Source organism: Chrysoperla carnea, chromosome 4 (genome assembly GCF_905475395.1).
Source record: "Chrysoperla carnea chromosome 4, inChrCarn1.1, whole genome shotgun sequence".
Taxonomy (NCBI): Eukaryota; Metazoa; Arthropoda; class Insecta; order Neuroptera; family Chrysopidae; genus Chrysoperla; species Chrysoperla carnea.
Genome location: NC_058340.1, coordinates 55,899,235 through 55,917,744, shown reverse-complemented (window position 1 = coordinate 55,917,744; position 18,510 = coordinate 55,899,235). Strand labels below are relative to the sequence as shown.

The 18,510-nt window shown below is 29.0% G+C and overlaps 2 protein-coding genes across 2 annotated transcripts; both read right to left on the bottom strand.

The window, feature by feature from the left end:
- Positions 1 to 3,060: 3,060 nt before the first annotated feature.
- On the bottom strand, positions 3,061 to 5,666 carry LOC123297834. The gene is made up of 4 exons (XM_044879639.1): positions 5,319 to 5,666; positions 4,239 to 4,641; positions 3,609 to 4,008; positions 3,061 to 3,535 (listed from the first exon to the last, which is right to left on the bottom strand). The coding sequence occupies exons 1-4, from the start codon at positions 5,579 to 5,581 to the stop codon at positions 3,531 to 3,533; spliced, it is 1,071 nt and encodes a 356-aa protein (XP_044735574.1). The 5' UTR covers positions 5,582 to 5,666; the 3' UTR covers positions 3,061 to 3,530.
- Positions 5,667 to 8,400: 2,734 nt separating this feature from the next.
- LOC123297832 (heat shock 70 kDa protein cognate 5) lies at positions 8,401 to 14,289 on the bottom strand. Its single transcript, XM_044879634.1, has 7 exons — positions 14,084 to 14,289; positions 13,764 to 13,816; positions 12,207 to 12,476; positions 11,370 to 11,678; positions 9,800 to 10,716; positions 9,293 to 9,621; positions 8,401 to 8,537 (listed from the first exon to the last, which is right to left on the bottom strand). The coding sequence occupies exons 1-7, from the start codon at positions 14,186 to 14,188 to the stop codon at positions 8,436 to 8,438; spliced, it is 2,085 nt and encodes a 694-aa protein (XP_044735569.1). The 5' UTR covers positions 14,189 to 14,289; the 3' UTR covers positions 8,401 to 8,435.
- Between the last annotated feature and the right edge of the window lie 4,221 nt (positions 14,290 to 18,510).

The window sequence follows — 18,510 nt, the reverse complement described above, 5'->3', positions numbered from 1 at the left end:
AAGCAAAATCATTTACCTTTCTTTGGGTCATTCAAGATGTTTTTACCTCAGTATCGTTTAAACATTTTAAAATAAAAATGAATAACTACACAGACTTAAAGTATATATGAACGTTCCCCAAACAGAATTAATTTATACAAAGTGTTCCGAAACAACGAACAACAGAGAAAAATGGTGAATAGATTATGAAACTATGACGAAAAATTATTTTTAAGAATTGCTCGACTACACAATTGATATTACAGAATGAAATATTTGATAAAAATGGTTTAGAAATCGAAGTCGACAACGATGTCTTCGTTCAAACATATTCTCGATAGAAAAAACTATTCTGCATTCTTCTGGTAGGTTAAATTATTATAGTCATATTGATTATTTTCTATTGACAAAAGAAGTATCTGACCGTTCTTATGTACCAACGACCAGCTTTCATTTAAAAATAATTTTTTAAGTATTCGCAATAGTCTCATGTAAATCTCTTAGTAATTCATTCTTGCTTTTATGCCAACACTTGGCTTCGTCTCGAGCAATAATGAACATGAGATCTGAGACATTCTTTACTTTTGCTCCCTAGATGTGTAATACACTTTCTCATTTATAATATATAAGGTTAGGGATAGGGATTAATTAATAGGAAATCGATCTTTTAATGGCCCATTTAATCGAGAATCGATTCTATTGTGCTCGATATGAATTGAATCGAAGATAGATTTTATTTAGATTGAATCGACAAACCCACTATGTCTCGCAAAATATGATCATCTGAAATGATCTAATATTCTGTATATGCCACTTACCACTTTGAAATTATGGATTTCAATCAATTTCAACCCCAAGAAAAATGAAAAGCTTGTAAAAATAAACACATATTGACAAACAAATTATGCTATTATATTCAATTTGAGTTTATATTATAATAATATATTTTCATATAAGAAATATAATTTAAAAAATAATCATTATATCATCCATCATATGATATGACAAAATTTGTTTTCATTTAATTTGTTTAATTAATGCTATTTTAATATATAAAATATGCATTTTTTAATGAATTTATTTAAAAATAAAATGATTATAATAAGAAAAATGTAACAATAATAATTATCATTTGTTTTTTCCCCATTTTTATATGGAGTGAGTTTTCTATACATGACAAATTTCTAGGAATGATTTCTTTAATGATTTCATAACGTTTTTTTTTCTTTATTTTTTTCGAATTTCACGTTTCGTTTAACTGTAGGTATAAAGGTATCTGTAGAATACTTTTTGTTATAGATAATAATAAAAAATCTATTACGCGAAAATTACAAAAGTCGTGGTAAAATTTCAAATGCCAACATCAAACCATGTCAAAACTAAATGCTTAAAGCTGCTGCTGACAACTCATTGTAAGAATTTCTTATACGAAATTCTTACAAGAAATTATGATTCGCAGTATGAAAACCCAAGCAAGATAACCCTAACATAATGTGGTTGTAATTACAGGCCCAAAGAAATCGTAGACCCATGATAGCTAGACCACATTAAAGGCATGGACAAACCGTTGATCATAGGGTTAATGCACAGGCAAAAAAAAACCTGCAGACCCATACTTAATCGAACCCATTAAAGGCAACACCAATCCGTAGATCATAGAGTTAATGTAAGTAAAGTTGACTCAGCGGGGAGTTAATTGTGCCTATGAAGGCATAGCAATCCCATGGATCACAGAAAAATTTGCGGTTAACATTCAAATTTCAATATTGATTTTTAATATTTTAACTATAGCAAGTAGTCGGTAGTATTACGCTAAGTCTGCAAGTCTGCGATCATAATCACTTATGAATATATTGGGCTGCCACCTTCAAAATTCTACAAAACTCTAATTTTGAGATTTTAGAGTCCTTAATTTTTTGTTCAATTTTATAAACAACCCTATAATTGTAATTGAATTTAACCGGTTTCCTCTGTTTATTGTATTATACCCGTAAGTTCAGAATTGACTTGGTTTTCTGTTGGTTGCACGGATATAAAAAAAAAAATCTATCTTTTCATTTTTAATGCTTATAATTGGCTCTATAGGCACTTTGTAAAAAGACATCAATAGCCGGGGCCGTAGCAAATTCATTGGATTGACTCTCCCTCAATGTAAAAAAGCTCAAATTTAATTATTTTTATATTTAGTTTTTTGGGTTCCTTTAGGGGGCACCTTCGGTCGGAGGCCCCTGATATTATGCCTGTCTTGCCATCCTATTGTTACGCCTTTGCCTGCAAAATGATGTAATATCTTAAATACGGAAACACCAAAATAGAAGATGTCGATTTAATTAATTTCTGTCTTTGTTTATATTATGGCGGCAATACCTGGTCAGTATAAAGAAAAAATGCATAGTTGGCAGTTTTGATTATTCATATTTTTTTAATAAACCAAAGTAAAGTTGTTCGAGGAAAATTTTTTTACGAAAAAATAACTAGCAGTATGCATCTATGACCATTTGTCTAATTCGTATTCGATTGAAGAGATTCAATAGAAACCTCGGTGTCAGCTGTACTCGCTTGGGTGGGGTGCTTAAATAAAGATATCAACGATAAGTATGACCTTCAGCTATTTGCGTGCGGGTAGAAATTGCGTCAACCAACTCATATAATACCGAATGTTCTTTTCGGCAATCAAATACGAGCTAGCCCAAACTACCTAGATCATCGACACGTTTAGCATCGTCCCTTGGCTATATAGTAAAAAATGAAACTATATCTAAGAATTACTATAAATAATGCAATTATTTTGGGAAAATAATGACATATTCTCAGAGTTGTTACATATACTTGTTTTCATTTTTCGTTATACATCCGGAATGATCTTATTACCTTATTGATAATTTTAATTTAAGACCTTCAACGTAATTTTCTCGAAATTCTTCAAAAACATTATTTAAACGCAATACGTGGTTACTTCGGACATCTAGGAATAAAATGAAAATAAAAATATGCATAAGTTTAGAAAATATGTCAGTTTCCCATTGTACAATTAATTATACTTAAAAATCGAAAATAGAAAATTTTATAGTCTTTCCGTTAAAACAAATTTGAATATGAGATGCGCAAATAATGATCAATATATGGGATGAGACCCCACGATATAATTGGCCCACGTATCAACTTAGCATTTAAACTTTTTTTTCAATAATGGGATGAGACCCAGATTTTCTCCTGGAGCCTTTTCTGCTCTACTTTTGGCCCTGTTTATAACCTTTCTATTAAAACAAAAATAAGATCGGACGGTTGTTTTAACGGCAGGACTGCTTTAATTCTTAATGATCATGAATTGATATTTTAATTTAAAAAAATATAAAACCATAGAAGCAAACCAATCCATATTCAATGAAGGCATAACGTTTTATTTTGCTTTTTATTGGGTAGCACTTAAGCTACACAAATTGTCCGTAGTATTTTATTTTGATACCTTTACAGCCTTATGTTTCCAATACGAAGTAAAATCCAAAAAGACAGTATGATGATAGATAACCTCCATAAAATGATCCAAGAAGTCAGTCTGTAAAATTTATCGTAAATTTTCAAAAATATCTTAAATAATTTACACAAAATATATTTCAATTATTGTAAACCTTCAAAAGCAGAGTCGTCTAAAGTGTGCAGCCAATTAAATATCATCATATTTCGTTCATATTTTGATAAAGGTTTCCCTCGTTCACGTTCCACATCGTGTATTGTTAATGGAAAATTACGATTATTTCTTTGTTTAATTGCTGCACGTAACATGGCTGCATTTGTATAATTTTGTTGTGCTGGTGTTAAATTTAGTAATGAATTTCCATTCGATCCCGGGACATTTAAAAGTGTTGTAGCATCTTTATCACTGTTTTCTGCAGGATTTTCTGTTGATTTTTGTGCATTTTGATTTGGAACACGTACTTCTAATCTATCTAGATTAAATTCACTTTGTGAAAGACGTTCTAATGCTCTGTACGTTGTTAATAAACGACGGCGTATGTAATTTTGTCGAACCTAAAAAGTTTAATGCCAGACATTTAATTTAACTAGAAAACAATATTTTTTCAAACGGCCATTTTCTTTAATTATTGGTAACCAATAACTGAATCGATTTAGAGAAAAATGTCTCTAATCTTTTTATGAATTCTATGGTTCCAAAAGCTATCATTACGAGTTTTGCTAGCCAGTAACGACTTTAGCATAGGTGAAGAAAACTTAGATTAACCAACTAAAATTCGACTAACCTTTTTATTGACAGATCTAACCAGATCCGCTGCTGTAAATTGAGGTGGTGGTGGCGTATTGGGCTGTGCGGCTGTAGATGTAGTTGTTTGTCCGCCATGTGGTGATGGCAATTGAGACGTTGATGCTATATCTCCAACAGCCACCCAAGTTGAACATGACCTTGAGGCATGATCTAATCGCGGATGATCAATTATAAACCCAGATCTTTGCATTGAATTTAAAGCCAATTCAGAAACAGCACATCTATTTGAGTTTTCCCCATTTTCATCTGGTGAGGACAATTGACTAATATCACTTGTACTAAAACTTTTTTGTAAACCAAGTGCTGAACTTAAAGCAGCACAACTTTTTATTAAATCATTTTCTTCTTCAAACCATAAAATTTCTGGAATGTCGGCTGGTCTAAAATTAACAATACGTTAGCCGCATTTTGAGAAAAATAAGAGAATTAAGCAAAAAGTTCCATTTAGTAGAGTTGAGTTTAGCTGGGTAGAAAATTTTTTTAATTAAACCGCTGTGAACTTTAAAATACATATATATTTTGGGCATATATTGAACAACGTTAATAAAAAAAAATTGTTAACAATAAACTTTATAAAAAAATGGTAGGAAGTTGGCAAATATCGAATGAATTGAAAAATGGTATGCACATTATGAAAAAAAATTATTTTTCCAGTTATTGAAATAAATACCACGATACTCGAAATAAAATTTGGATTAAAATTTTTTATAGCTTGTGAAATGGGTGTGTTATTTCGAGTATCGTATTATTTATTTCAATAACTACTTATGTGTCAACTCGAAAATTTATTATTCTATTTAGAAAAAAAATTAATCGAAAAACTCGGACTAGAAGGTAGGTATGAATCACAAAATTTTGGTTTAGCTATGAGCTCAAGGTCTTTTTTTAATGGTTTTTAACTTGACGAGCACAAAATAAATATAAGTTTTGCTCTAAAGTTTCTAATATGCATAAAGCAACTCGAAACCTACGATACAAGCCGAAAGCGGCTAGCATATTAATTTTTGCATGCAAAATGTTGATTTCTCTCAGGTTAAAAATAAAATGAAAATTTTACCTAGAAACAGTAGTTTGTCCTCTGCTTTCTGGATTTGGACTTGGACCACGTCCGGCCAATTGGCTTTTATTGTAAGATTTAAATGATACCAGTCTCATTCCTCTAGCAAGTGCATCGGAAGCAATTGACGATACGGAAAACAATGATAAATCTGTAGTAACAGATTCATGTGATGGTGATCTTAACATTCGACAGGATACAGTCAGCACTGGCGTTTGTGGTGTTGTTAATTTATTGTTACTTAAATTCTCTGTCGATGTCATTTTTGATGTCAATTATTTGGATATGTTCTAAATATCAGATCATTTAACTTTTCCGGGTATTTAAATATAAATTTTTTTTTTGTCAGTAAACACCTATTATCAACACAGTGTGATTGGATGTTCACAGGTCAGGGTGGTTGCATCCATATACGATTGCGCTATCAACTAGAATATGCGCTTGTAATGGAATGTAAAATAATCGATAGATGAGTATATACCTATAATATTAAAACGTTATCAATTTATATTCGAATCTCATAAAATTTGACCTTTAACGTTTTTACCTGTTGATATCGAATGTGAAAATGTTTAGTGATTTGAGTTAATGTTAGTAACTTACTTTTTTTGAAGGATTTTGAAATTTTAGTTACGAAATTTTTTTAATATTAATATTGTTTGTGATAAACTAATAAAAATGTTATTTTCTTGTGCAATTATTTTTCTAAAAACAAAATTATTGTAAGAAGACAATATTAAAGATGTAAAACTTTTCAAAACTTATACTTGGTGGGCCATTTTATTGGATAAGTTGAAAAATCTTGTGGGGTAACTAAAATACGGAAAAATTTTCTCAAATGTTATATCTTTTAAACACTTCGAATTTGACCTTTGCATCTATAGGGTCATCTAAAAATCACTCCCGGATTCGTTACTGATAAAAAGATAGAAAAATCTAACAATACATGAAAGTTTGCTGTAAACATTCCTCTGACAGTTTATATATTTTACTTTTAATGAAAATCAAAATAATATTTTACTTTTAATGTGAAAAGTATTTGCACATTGAATTTATGCCACAATTATTTGATTCTCGAAAAAATGTTGCAAACAAAAGATGTTGGTTTTTTTTATAAGGAATAACTTCTAATTAAAAGTGTTTTTCTCTTACCAGTGACAAGTTCGAGGTAACTTAGATGATGTTGAAGGTCAAGATCACATTTAAGGGATTTAAAGATATTCCCCTTTGTTTTGCCCTAAAACTAACTTAATTTTGAAAATTTTATTTGGTATAACAAATATTTAATTTCGTTTTCTAAGACCCTCCAATTAAAAAACATTTTCTTTAAAAGAAACGATTAATTTTTCTTCAATAAACTTAAAGAAAATTAATTTTACTTCGTAATTCTGTTTTGATAAGTTTAATTTTCTCTAAGTTTATTGAAGAAAAATTAATCGTTATAAATAATTTAATTGTTATAGGTACTATATTATTAAAATATTGTAATGAAAGATTTGATTATTGTTATATATTACATATATGTAATAAAAGTTGCCTATAAGAAAATTATTTATGTACAGCAAGTATTGATTTTTAGCCTTCAAACAGCGGTGCAACCAGTGTGGTCTAATTGACCGGCTTTTCAATTTCATTTTTACAAAAAATGATAAATAGAAGTGAATCCAGTTAGAAATAACAAATTTTAATACCACTAAAACTATTATGTTTCAGAGTAGGTAAATTTCAAAATTGTAACTCCGCCCCCTATTGAGAATCTCCCTACATATAAATTTGCTTGTTTCTTTCATACAAAATGAAAATTTTTTATGAAAATTCTTGCACTCAACTTTTTACAGCTTTTTGTAACATCTGGGTCAGCACTCGATATTTGCAATGAAGATGCTTTTCCAAATATGCAACTTTTCAATTTTACGTCGTCTCAACACACACCGTAATACGACCATGTCTGAAGATCGGTTAAAGTAAAGGATGTCTGAGATCTCATGTTCATTCCCGCCCGAGGCAAAGCCGTGGGTGACAAACAATGAACATGAGATGTGAGACATTCTTTACTTTTGCTCCCTAGGTGTGTAATAAATATACTATTTTTTACCTCTCAGAATTAACTTATAGAAAAATAGTGACTGAATCACATTTTGACATAAAATTTTCTCTTACTCGAAAAAAGTTACTTGTTTTTATTGACTTTATGGCCTAACATGATGAACCAAAGTTTGAATCACCCCCATCCTTTCTTGGATTGTTCGTGAGCACTGGCCTGATTTACCTAGAAGTTTAATCGACAGCAATTCAATTAAAAAAAAAAAATTTTTAAGCGAAGCTATATCATTTTATTGCCCCAAAAGTAAAACAAAACAAAGGTAAAATAAAAATACATATTATACGGAAAGATGTTTTTTTAATAATTTTTTAAAAATACAACAGATTTATTTTTTGTACAGGATTATTTTTTAAGTATACTAAAAATTAAGCAACAAATAGTACAAATCAGCTGTGGGTATAATAATCATTCTGCAGTTTTGTGCTTATACTAAAAGATCAAAATATAATAATTAAATTCAGAGAACAAAATATAATACAAACATATTTTATATCAAGATATCACATTCAAACCAAAAGAAATTCTCGCGTTCAAACATATTTCAGTCATACCATTATTTTTATTTATTATATCTATTAAAAATTACTATTTTAAATAATATGGTCTTTCAATGATTCGTACATAGTCCATGCTTAAAATTCAACATAAATGCAAAAAAAACTGCCTGACACAATTAAAATTTTAAACATGGAAAACTCAACATCAACTTTTAATAATATGAGAGTTCTTTTTTTTGACAATGTAATAAAAAATGTCCGAAAATTGACTTAGAATACACTCTCCGCCGTTAATATTATTAAAAGTTTATTTATTGTTTTGTTACACGCACATTATGATGTGAATTGCCCCTAATTTATTTAAAGAAAATTTATCGCGCTTTATTTACTGTGCGAATTATTTTGTTAAGAAATTTTTTTGTTTATGAATTTATCAACAACACATTCCTCACAACCTCGATGAAAATCAACAATTAATTTATTATCAGACATTTAAATTTTTTTTAATAACTAAATTTAGTTCTTTTCTTCTTTTTTATCTTTTACATCCTCGCTTTGTTGTTGTTGGTCCTTACTATCTTGGTTTGTTCCACTTGCACTTTCACGATCTGCTGCCATCTGCAAAGAAATAAATATATTTATTAAAAAATCTCCAATTTTTTCTAAATATTTATTACTAAAATATAATAAGATCAGTAAAATTTTGTCTGCATAAAAATTATAAGCGACGAAAAATAAAAGCATCATTTGGTAGAATGGTAAATACGGTACATAGACTGGGTAGAGCTCTGGGATCTCTGTTATAAGTTTTCCAAAAACTTTCCTAATGTCTCAACATCTTCTATCTCTTCAGGAAATATTTTCGTTTTTTAATTTTTCAGGTAAAAGAATTAAGAAAAAGTCGCTTCAAAATCGGACACATGTTATTGCATTCAATCTTGTCTACTGATCCAATTGCAACGAAACCCTTAAATTCGATTCTGACTAAATTCGAAGTCACTTATATCAGTTGCGTGCACGATTTACATATCAAGTTAATCACAAATCACAGAGGAGTTGCTTCAGTTAATAGATGCAGGGTGGTCAACGCAACTTTCCTGTATTTCATTTCGTCGGTGAACAAAAAGCTTAAGTGCATATTAAAATTATAAAATTTGCGTGTACACTTTGGTTAAAAGTGGAGCAAAATTTTCACGGAAGCTAATTTGGCCATAAAGTGTCTTTTGGAATTACTCAATAAATAAATTTAGGCATAGTTCTTATGTCTTCCCGAATATATGTAATATTTCTGTAATAAGTTTTATCTCTCAAAACCAATACTGTAATACTCGAAAAAAAATTCATTAAGTATTCAATAAAAAATAATAGCTTACCTTTTTGTAAGCCATTTCGAATAATTTCAATGAAGATTGTTGTAATGAGCTAGTAACTTTACGAATTTCTTCTGGATCAGCGGAATCTTTATTAGCTAATAAGTCTCGTAATTTTTGTATTTCTTCTTTTAGTTTATCACATTCTTCACCAGGTAACTGACTCTTGAATTCTTCCATTTTGGATTCAGTATCATGTACAATGCCTTCAGCTTGATTGATTGCCTCAACACGTTCTTTTTTAACTTTATCTTCTTTAGCATACTGTTCAGCATTTTTAACCATATTTTCGATTTCGTCTTTGCTTAAACCGCCAGATGACTGAATTACAACTGAAAAAAATTCAATAATTTGTATTAGCAATTATAAATAAATTTAAAAATACGAAGTTTTTAAAATTTGATACTATCTACTGAGAATATGCAAACATGTATGAAAAAATTTAATTTTTAAAAATTCCAAGTGCAATCTTTCCAAATTATAAATTCTTAATAATATGTCAACACTTACTTTGTTGTTCTTTTCCAGTTCCCTTATCCTTAGCTGATACATGTACAATACCATTAGCATCAATATCGAAAGTAACTTCGATTTGGGGAACACCTCGTGGTGCTGGTGGAATTCCAACTAATGTAAATGAACCTAACATTTTATTGTCAGAAGCCATTTCACGTTCTCCTTGATGGACTTTGATTTCTACTTGTGTTTGACCGTCAGCGGCTGTTGAAAATACTTGACTTTTCTTTGTTGGAATTGTTGTATTTCTAGAAATTAAACGTGTGAATACACCTCCAAGAGTTTCGATACCAAGAGACAATGGTGTAACATCCAAAAGTAAAACATCAGTTACATCTCCAGCTAAAACACCACCTTGTACAGCTGCACCAACAGCTACAGCTTCATCAGGGTTGACAGCACGACTTGGTTGTTTTCCAAAAATATCTTGTACAGTTTGTTGTACTTTAGGCATTCGAGTCATACCACCCACCAATAAAATTTCTCCAATATCTGATTTGGAACAATCGGCATCTTGTAAAGCTTTCTGGCATGGTGCAATAGTTTTCTTAATTAAATCACCAACAAGACTTTCAAATTTCGATCGTGTTAATTTGAAATCCATATGTTTTGGTCCAGATTGATCCATTGTTAAATATGGTAAATTGATGTCAGTTTGCAGGGAAGATGATAATTCAATTTTGGCTTTTTCAGCAGCTTCTTTTAACCGTTGCATTGCCATTGGATCCTTTGTGATGTCAATACCTTGGTCACGTTTAAATTGTTGTACTAAGAAATTAACTAAGGCATTATCAAAATCTTCACCACCAAGGAATGTATCACCGTTTGTTGATTTTACTTCAAAGACTCCTTTTTGAATTTCTAGAATAGATATATCGAAGGTACCACCACCAAGATCGTATACAGCAATTCTAGATTAATAGAAAAAATTCATTGAGTTTTAAGTCACATTAGAAAAAACCGTTTTGAAAAAATCTAACAGTTCAGAAAATTTTTTCTGCATTAATAATTAAGCGACGAAAAATAAAAAACATCATAGAATTTGAAATAATTTCTGGTTTTCTGGTTAAAGTTTTAGTGCCATGGAGATCTTTATACCTAAAATTCTACTATATTTCTCACTATTTCTATTTATACTTGGATGAATATGTAAATAAGAATTTGGATCGAAAAACTAATCAAAACTTCGCTCGAAAAGCAATGCAAAATCTCACGATCAGAATAGTTTTATCTCCTAGCTTCGATAGTTATCATAATGCTTAAATAATTTATAGAATGTAGAGGCTAAAGAAACTGACTTTCCAAGATTTCCCCTAATTACTATAGAAATCGTTTGATATAAATAAAAGCAACTACGATAATGCCTTTACATTTTAAGCGCCTGAGAGTCAGTGATTACTCTCAGTCTCTCATCGCATTCTCATCATTTTTATAGGCATCCTTTCTCAAATTTAATCTTCGCATGAGCGACACTAGTTTAACTCACGAGGGAAAGTCTTTTTGCTCTCGGTTGGTAATCACTAACTGAGTAAAATTTTCCTGAAAAAAATACAAAATTACTTACATTTTATCTTCAGTTTTGTCCATTCCGTAGGCAAGAGCAGCTGCTGTTGGTTCATTAATAACACGTAAAACATTCAGGCCAGATATTTGACCAGCATCTTTCGTGGCCTGTCGTTGTGAATCGTTGAAATAAGCTGGTACAGTAACAACAGCATTTTTAACTGGAGTACCTAAATATGCTTCAGCTGTTTCTTTCATTTTAATCAAAATAAAAGCACCTATTTGACTTGGAGAATACATTGTACCATCACTTGATTGTACCCAAGCATCGCCATTCTTAGCTTTGACTATTTTGTATGAAACATTGTTCCTAAAAAATTTTGAAATGTATTTTAAATTCTGGTTAATATAGATCAGAATGGAAGAAATTTAACTAAAACAATTTCAGAATAATTTTTTCTTCAATATTATTAAGCGACGAAAAATAAAAGTACATCATTTAAATGAGGTAATTTTTGTTAACACGAAAAAATTACTAAATTAAAAATATAGAAGGTTAAAGTGAAGATTTAAAACTTCGTATAGTCATTAGACCAGTATGATCCAGTGAATATACGAAGCTAAATCTTCACTTTTAGTATAGTGTCCACTTGGTCATATTGTCATTGCACGTGGCAAAGTAAGATTAAAAAATTTCCTGACTTTTCCAAGTTTTCCAGTTGAATGATTCGAAAATGCTAAAAAAATTTCCTGACGTTTCTAGTAGAATTTAAATTCTCTGACATTTCCAGGTTTTCCAGTAATGTAGCCACCATGTTTAACTCTACATATACCTTTTGTATTGTATACTATTTTAGTCGAGTTTTTGGGATAAATTTTGTTAAAAAAATAAACTTACATATCTTTTTTAACTTCTGGATCTTCAAATCGACGTCCAATTAATCGTTTCGTTGCGTAAAATGTGTTTGCTGAATTGGTAACCGCTTGTCGTTTTGCTGGCATACCAACTAATCTTTCTTTATCTTTAGTGATAGCAACATGAGATGGTGTTGTTCTAGATCCTTCCGAATTTTCAATTACTTTTGCCTGTTTACCTTCCATAACAGCCACACAAGAGTTTGTGGTACCCAAATCGATACCAATGACTGCACCCCGAACGGTTTCTGATCTAATAACAAGTAAATGGAATTGAGTTTCGATATTCACATTTGTATCATAATAATAAAAAAAATGGGAAACAAAAAAATGTTATAAGCTAAGAGAAATATATTAATTTAAGTCCCAAAAAGTGGCACGAATGAAATCTGTTTAAAAAACCTAAACTAATGGTACCATGATTGTCACATGATTCGCACATATATATTTTAATGTTTCTAAAAATTAAGCATCATCCGCTTTGACTAAGTTCGTCTAGATTATAGGCCGGTCTAGAAGAATCACCATCTTTAAAGGATCGGCCAAATGGAGTTGGTTGGTATTTAATAATTCTTATAAATTACTTATTAGAAATATAATGAATTCTGACACTCATGATTAATTTATTATGTCAATTAGTAGTTCTTAAGTTTGAAAATATCTATATTCTGATGCAATCTGTCAATTTGATTACTATTTCAGTCGTGTTGCGATTTGGAGATGCGGTATATTGTGCGTATATGAAAATAAATAATAATTTTTTGCTCAAATAAAGAATAAAATAAGGAATACCCATTAAAACACCCACAACACAACCTCTCAACTTAAAAAACATCCTTAAAGTACGTTGTGCAAGTATAATTTTGGCAATGAAATTGATTTGCCACGGAAATTTTAGTCACACTCACTTGTAAAGTATTCGTTGTGTGCGTAGTCATGGTAGGGACAATAAAATCGATGCTAGCGCTTCCAGTGAAAACGCCATGGAAACGCCTCCAATAAAACTCAGGCACGGTGCGAATACAACATGTGCGAACATTTAGATTTATCAAGAGCTCAAAGCTTGCTAAATGTTTTAAAAAATGGAAATTATATCTCATAAATGAATATTAAAAACTAACTTTTTAAGTTTTAATTAGTAAAGGTTCGAGAATATCGAACCTTTAATATCGAGTATATATAAAGTTATCGATTTACATTTTTTTGTTGACTAGGGATAGGTTATAAATGGAAATCTACGTTGGTATTAATTTTTTTAATCGCAAAAAAAATATTTTGAAGTATTTTTTAAGATCACCTAAACAAGTTTTTACTTAAATCCATTCTAGGAGTAAAATTTCAAAGGTCAGTAATGCACATTCTTTTATCATTAGCCTGATTAAAAAACTAGATCAGGTTTCAAATACATAAACCTCTTATTTATTAGATCAAAATATTAAATTTTTAATCGATTTAAAATTTTTACTTTTTTATATAAAAAAAAAAATTATGTAATAGTTCAAATTATGGCGTAATTTTAGTAAAAAATAAAAGAACTTACTTGTAACGAATTTGATTGTACAAACCATTTTGTGGTAGAACTGATGCAAATTTCTGCAAATTATAAATGTTTATTTCATTAATTTTAAGGAAAATATGAAAATAAAATGCGTTCAATACAATTTATGTTCACGATTCGTCCATTACCGGCTCGAATAAAATTTGTCAAAGTATAAAACGACTAAAATGACATTATACTAATAAGAAAAGATTTAAAAGAAATGAAAATATTTTTAATTAAAATTTATATAATATTATAATTACTAGTTACAGAGAATGAGAAAAATTAATTTGAGTTAAATGTCCATGATAGTTACTTACATTTTTTTGTACAAGTTTTGAATACTGACGATTTGAGGCAACCTCTAATAAAGTTGGGGTGCAGGAGCCTAACTTTCGGCTAATTGTTCGAGCAACACTTAACATTTTTTTAATTTAATTTCTTTTAACTTTTTATTATGAAAATATTTAATTCACGTGCGTGTGATGCAACCTCTTGTATGAAATGAACAAATGAGGAACACTACAACTGCGACGGCGCGAAATATATATGATAACTTTGGCGCTAGTAGCGGACAATTAAATTTAAATTTATTCTAGAAATTTCTTTATTATTGGTACATCTTTCAATTTCAGCATTAATATTTATTCAGTTTACAATATTTTTAGAAATATTTCAGTTTAAATTTATAATTCTTTTGTCACATCATTATGCCAAAATGAGTTTTACGCAAATCAAAATTTCCTAAGCACATGAGATTTTTTATGATAGTAAACAAATTTCATACTAATTCGATCCATTTGTATAATTTTCTTTCTTCTTTAGGAACTTTTTAACTTACTTTACCTAGAATAAAGAGTTTAAATTTTGGAGAATTTGTTTTCTATCTAATCCTTTTTTTGAAGAAAAAGAAATGTTGCAATTTTTTTGCATAAAAATTTCAATTTCTGTGTAGTATTAAAGATATGAACCTAGAGAATAGAATAGTTACGTATGTACCAAACCAATAGATGTCTCTGGATAGAGTGGAGAAAATATCGTCATTTTAAGCGAAATTGGCCCCACACAAAAATTTTTTCGGTTAATTAGTTATAAATCTATTTAATCCATTGTTCGCCGTTTGTTCTTCATTGTTTGATCATTAAAATTATTTGTTAGATCGTTGTTTTATTTATTATTTATTGAAAAAAATGGAAATCAATATTAATACTTAATAACAAATAATTGTTTAATAAATAATGAATAAACAACGATCGAACAAATAATTTTAATGCTCAAACAACTAACAATAGACTAAAAAAGATTATAATTAATTAACCCGAAAAGAAATTTTTGTGGAGGTCCAATTACGTTAGTTCGGTATTAAATGAGATTTAAAAAAATTTAGAAATGAATTTTACTTATTTTGTATAAAAACTTTAGTAAGAAAAGAAGAATCTCTATTAAATTGTTTTATGAAAATGTACAATATGACTTTTGATGAAAATTTAAAACATTTTTTTTTTTATTATAAATAAATTATAAATAAATTTTCTATCTTATTTTTTCTTTATTTAGTAAAGATAAGTATTAAGTTAATTGTATGGTAATCAACAAATCGGGTGGTAGCGTGGGTATAGAACTTGCCTATGAAACCAAGGTACGCTGGTTCTTATCCTAGCGTGGTTGGCATTTTTTACTTTTAAATGAATTTTTCCTTATGTTAAAATTTTTCCACTCTTTTTATAGTTTAAATTATCTATATAACCCGCCCTCTTGTTATAAATAACGTCAGTTATACCAATGTCATAAATCACTATTCTGTCAGGAGGTGGGAATTTGATCATATCATAAATCCACGGACGTATATATAGATGGACAAGTAATATAAGTAGGCGTTTTATACAAAAATGCAAACTGTATGTAAGTCGCCACGATGTACCTTTCAAGGTCAAATTTAGATATGTTTGGATTTTATTAGGTGGTAACATAAGAATTTTAAGTTGGTATTATGAATTTATTATTATCTGATTGGTTCATAGTTTGTACTGGTTTGTACAGTTTATCTAATACCTTGTTTGTTTACGGATATCCTAACCAAATAGCTGTTGACGCTTTTAATATTTTTTAAATAAATAATTGTTTTATCATCAATAAAATTTTTTATTTTAGTTTCAAATAATTAGTTTTTTAATTTTGTGTTTCGCCAAAATTCATTATTTTTCCATTTAAATTAATAAAAATGTTCCAATTTTATAATTAATAAAAAGTTAGATCAATTAAATTTGTTTCTTAGTATCATTTTTTTTGTTTCCTTTATTTCACTTTTTAGTGTATAGTACATACAATTTCAAATGTAAATAATTTATATTTAAAACTTCCCACATTAAAATCATACAATATGATTGGATTTCAAGACAGCCAATGAAATTTAGTCACAACATGTCAGCTTACATACGGTATGCATTTTTTATAATGGTATTACTTGTCCATATATATACGTCCGTGCATAAATCATAAATATATTTCACTCTTTAAAATCATGTTTTCCTGTTACAAAATATTAAAAATATGTGCAGCCATTTTTGCACATAATAGAGCAAGAACTCGCTGCAAAAAACCTGGCTTACCGTGTTACCGGATGGGAGTATTTTTTAAATGTTACTACTTACTGTAATTATTAAAAAAATCATTTACTGTCAGGAAAAAATGGTGAATAAAATTGAGCTAACGTAATTTGGCCCCCCACAAAATTTTTTTTCGAGTTAATTAATAACAAATCTTTTTTAATCCATTGTCCATCGTATGTTCTTCATTGTTTGATCATAAAATTATTTTTTCGATCGTTGTTAATTTATTAAACAATTATTTGTCATTAAGTTACCCCCCATGCTATTGATTTCCACTATTTATTTCCTTAATAAATGTATTTTAAGGAATTATTGAGTGTTCGTTTATTATTAGCAATTGTTTTATGAAAATATTTAATATGATTTTTCATGAAAAATTAAAACATTTTTGTTTGTATGTTGTAAATAAATAAAAATCGTTATATATTTTGAATTTGGTTTTATTTTTTATATTTTCTATCCTATTTTTTCTTTCAGGACAAAATTATTAATTAATTAATTAATTATTTAGTAAAGGTAAATACATATTAAGATAACTATACCTATGATTATATGTACATAATCTAGGTAGCTGTGTGGATATAACACTTGTCTATGAAACTTAGGTACGCTGGTTCGTATCCTAGTGTGGATAAAATTTTTACTTTTAAAAAAATGAATTTTTCCTTTTATTTAAATTTTTCACTCTTTTTATACCATGTATATATGAAATATACATAGTATATTAAGTTTAGTCCCAAGTTTGTAACGGTTAAAAATAATGATGTTAGGATAAAAATTTTGTCATAGGTGTTCATAAAATCACCTAATCAGTCCATTTCCGGTTGTCCGTCCGTCTGTGGACACGATAACTCAAAAACGAAATAAGATGTCGAGCTGAAATTTTTACAGCGTACTCAGGACGTAAAAAGTGAGGTCAAGTTCGTAAATGAGCATCATAGGTCAATTGGGGCTTGGGTCCGTAGGATGTCGTAATTTGAATGAATAATAATAATGGTTATTTTATATAGTAAAAAATCAATTTTCGAGATAACGTTTTCAAATTAATATAAATAAATAAATATCGTTATATATTTTAAATTTTGTTATATTTTTTTCTATCCCATTTTTCCTTTCAGAACAAAATTATTAATTAACTAATTAATTTTTTTTTAGTAAAGGTACAAACAAATTCTTATAAAATATATGTGAGATAAAGAAGTTGGATTGTAAATACGTAATCAACAAATTCTTTTTGGATTTTCATTTTATTTTTGTGTGGTATTTGGTTTGTAAAAAAAAAGTTGATGCAAAAAAATTTTTTTAAGATGAATTTAATTATATGGAATTATGTGCAAGTAATTCGTAAATAGTTTTTATGTATTTTGATTTCATTTAAATAAAGTTGAAAACTCAAACCCTGTTTTTCTTTTATTTTCCCCATCTCTCTGTAGCTATACAATATTATTTCAGTTAAAAATAGGTAAGTATTTCGAACTTCACGAAAGGTAAGTATTTCAAACTTCGTTTGCCATTTTTTTTTGTAATAATACTACTCAAAATTTTCCCAAAATGAGTTTTACTTTTTGTTATAATTTAAGAAAGTCGAAAATATGAATATAATTATTTATTAATACGAATAACAGAGCCCTAATGGTATAATGGTTAGCGTATCTGACTTCGAATAAATAGTCCCTTGGTTCGAAACTAGGGGAGGACATATATTAAAAAAAAAAAGTTCATTAAATCTTTTAAGCAAAATCTGATTTTTATTTTCATTTTTTTTCAAATTTCCAGAACAGCATGTTTGCCTAGTACAAATGATGAAAAAATTAGTTTTTTTTCGTTCAAAAACTTCAATTTTTTTCACATTTCTACTAGGAGAACATCAAGGACGGACGGAATAAGTAGTACCTGATAGCAAGGTAATTGTTGTCACCTCGTAAAACAAAAAGTTAGTGGTCTGCACACCCGTGTTTGGTGAGTGTGACCTCTAGTGGGCAGACCAATAACTTTCTGCCAAAATAAAATTTTAGACTTTCGGGGTGAAAACACTTACTCACCTTTCTCCTTATCAGGAACTACTAATTCCCACTTATGTTCTCCTAGTACAAATGTTGAAAAAATTGAAGATTTTTTCGAACTTTTTTGATAAAAAA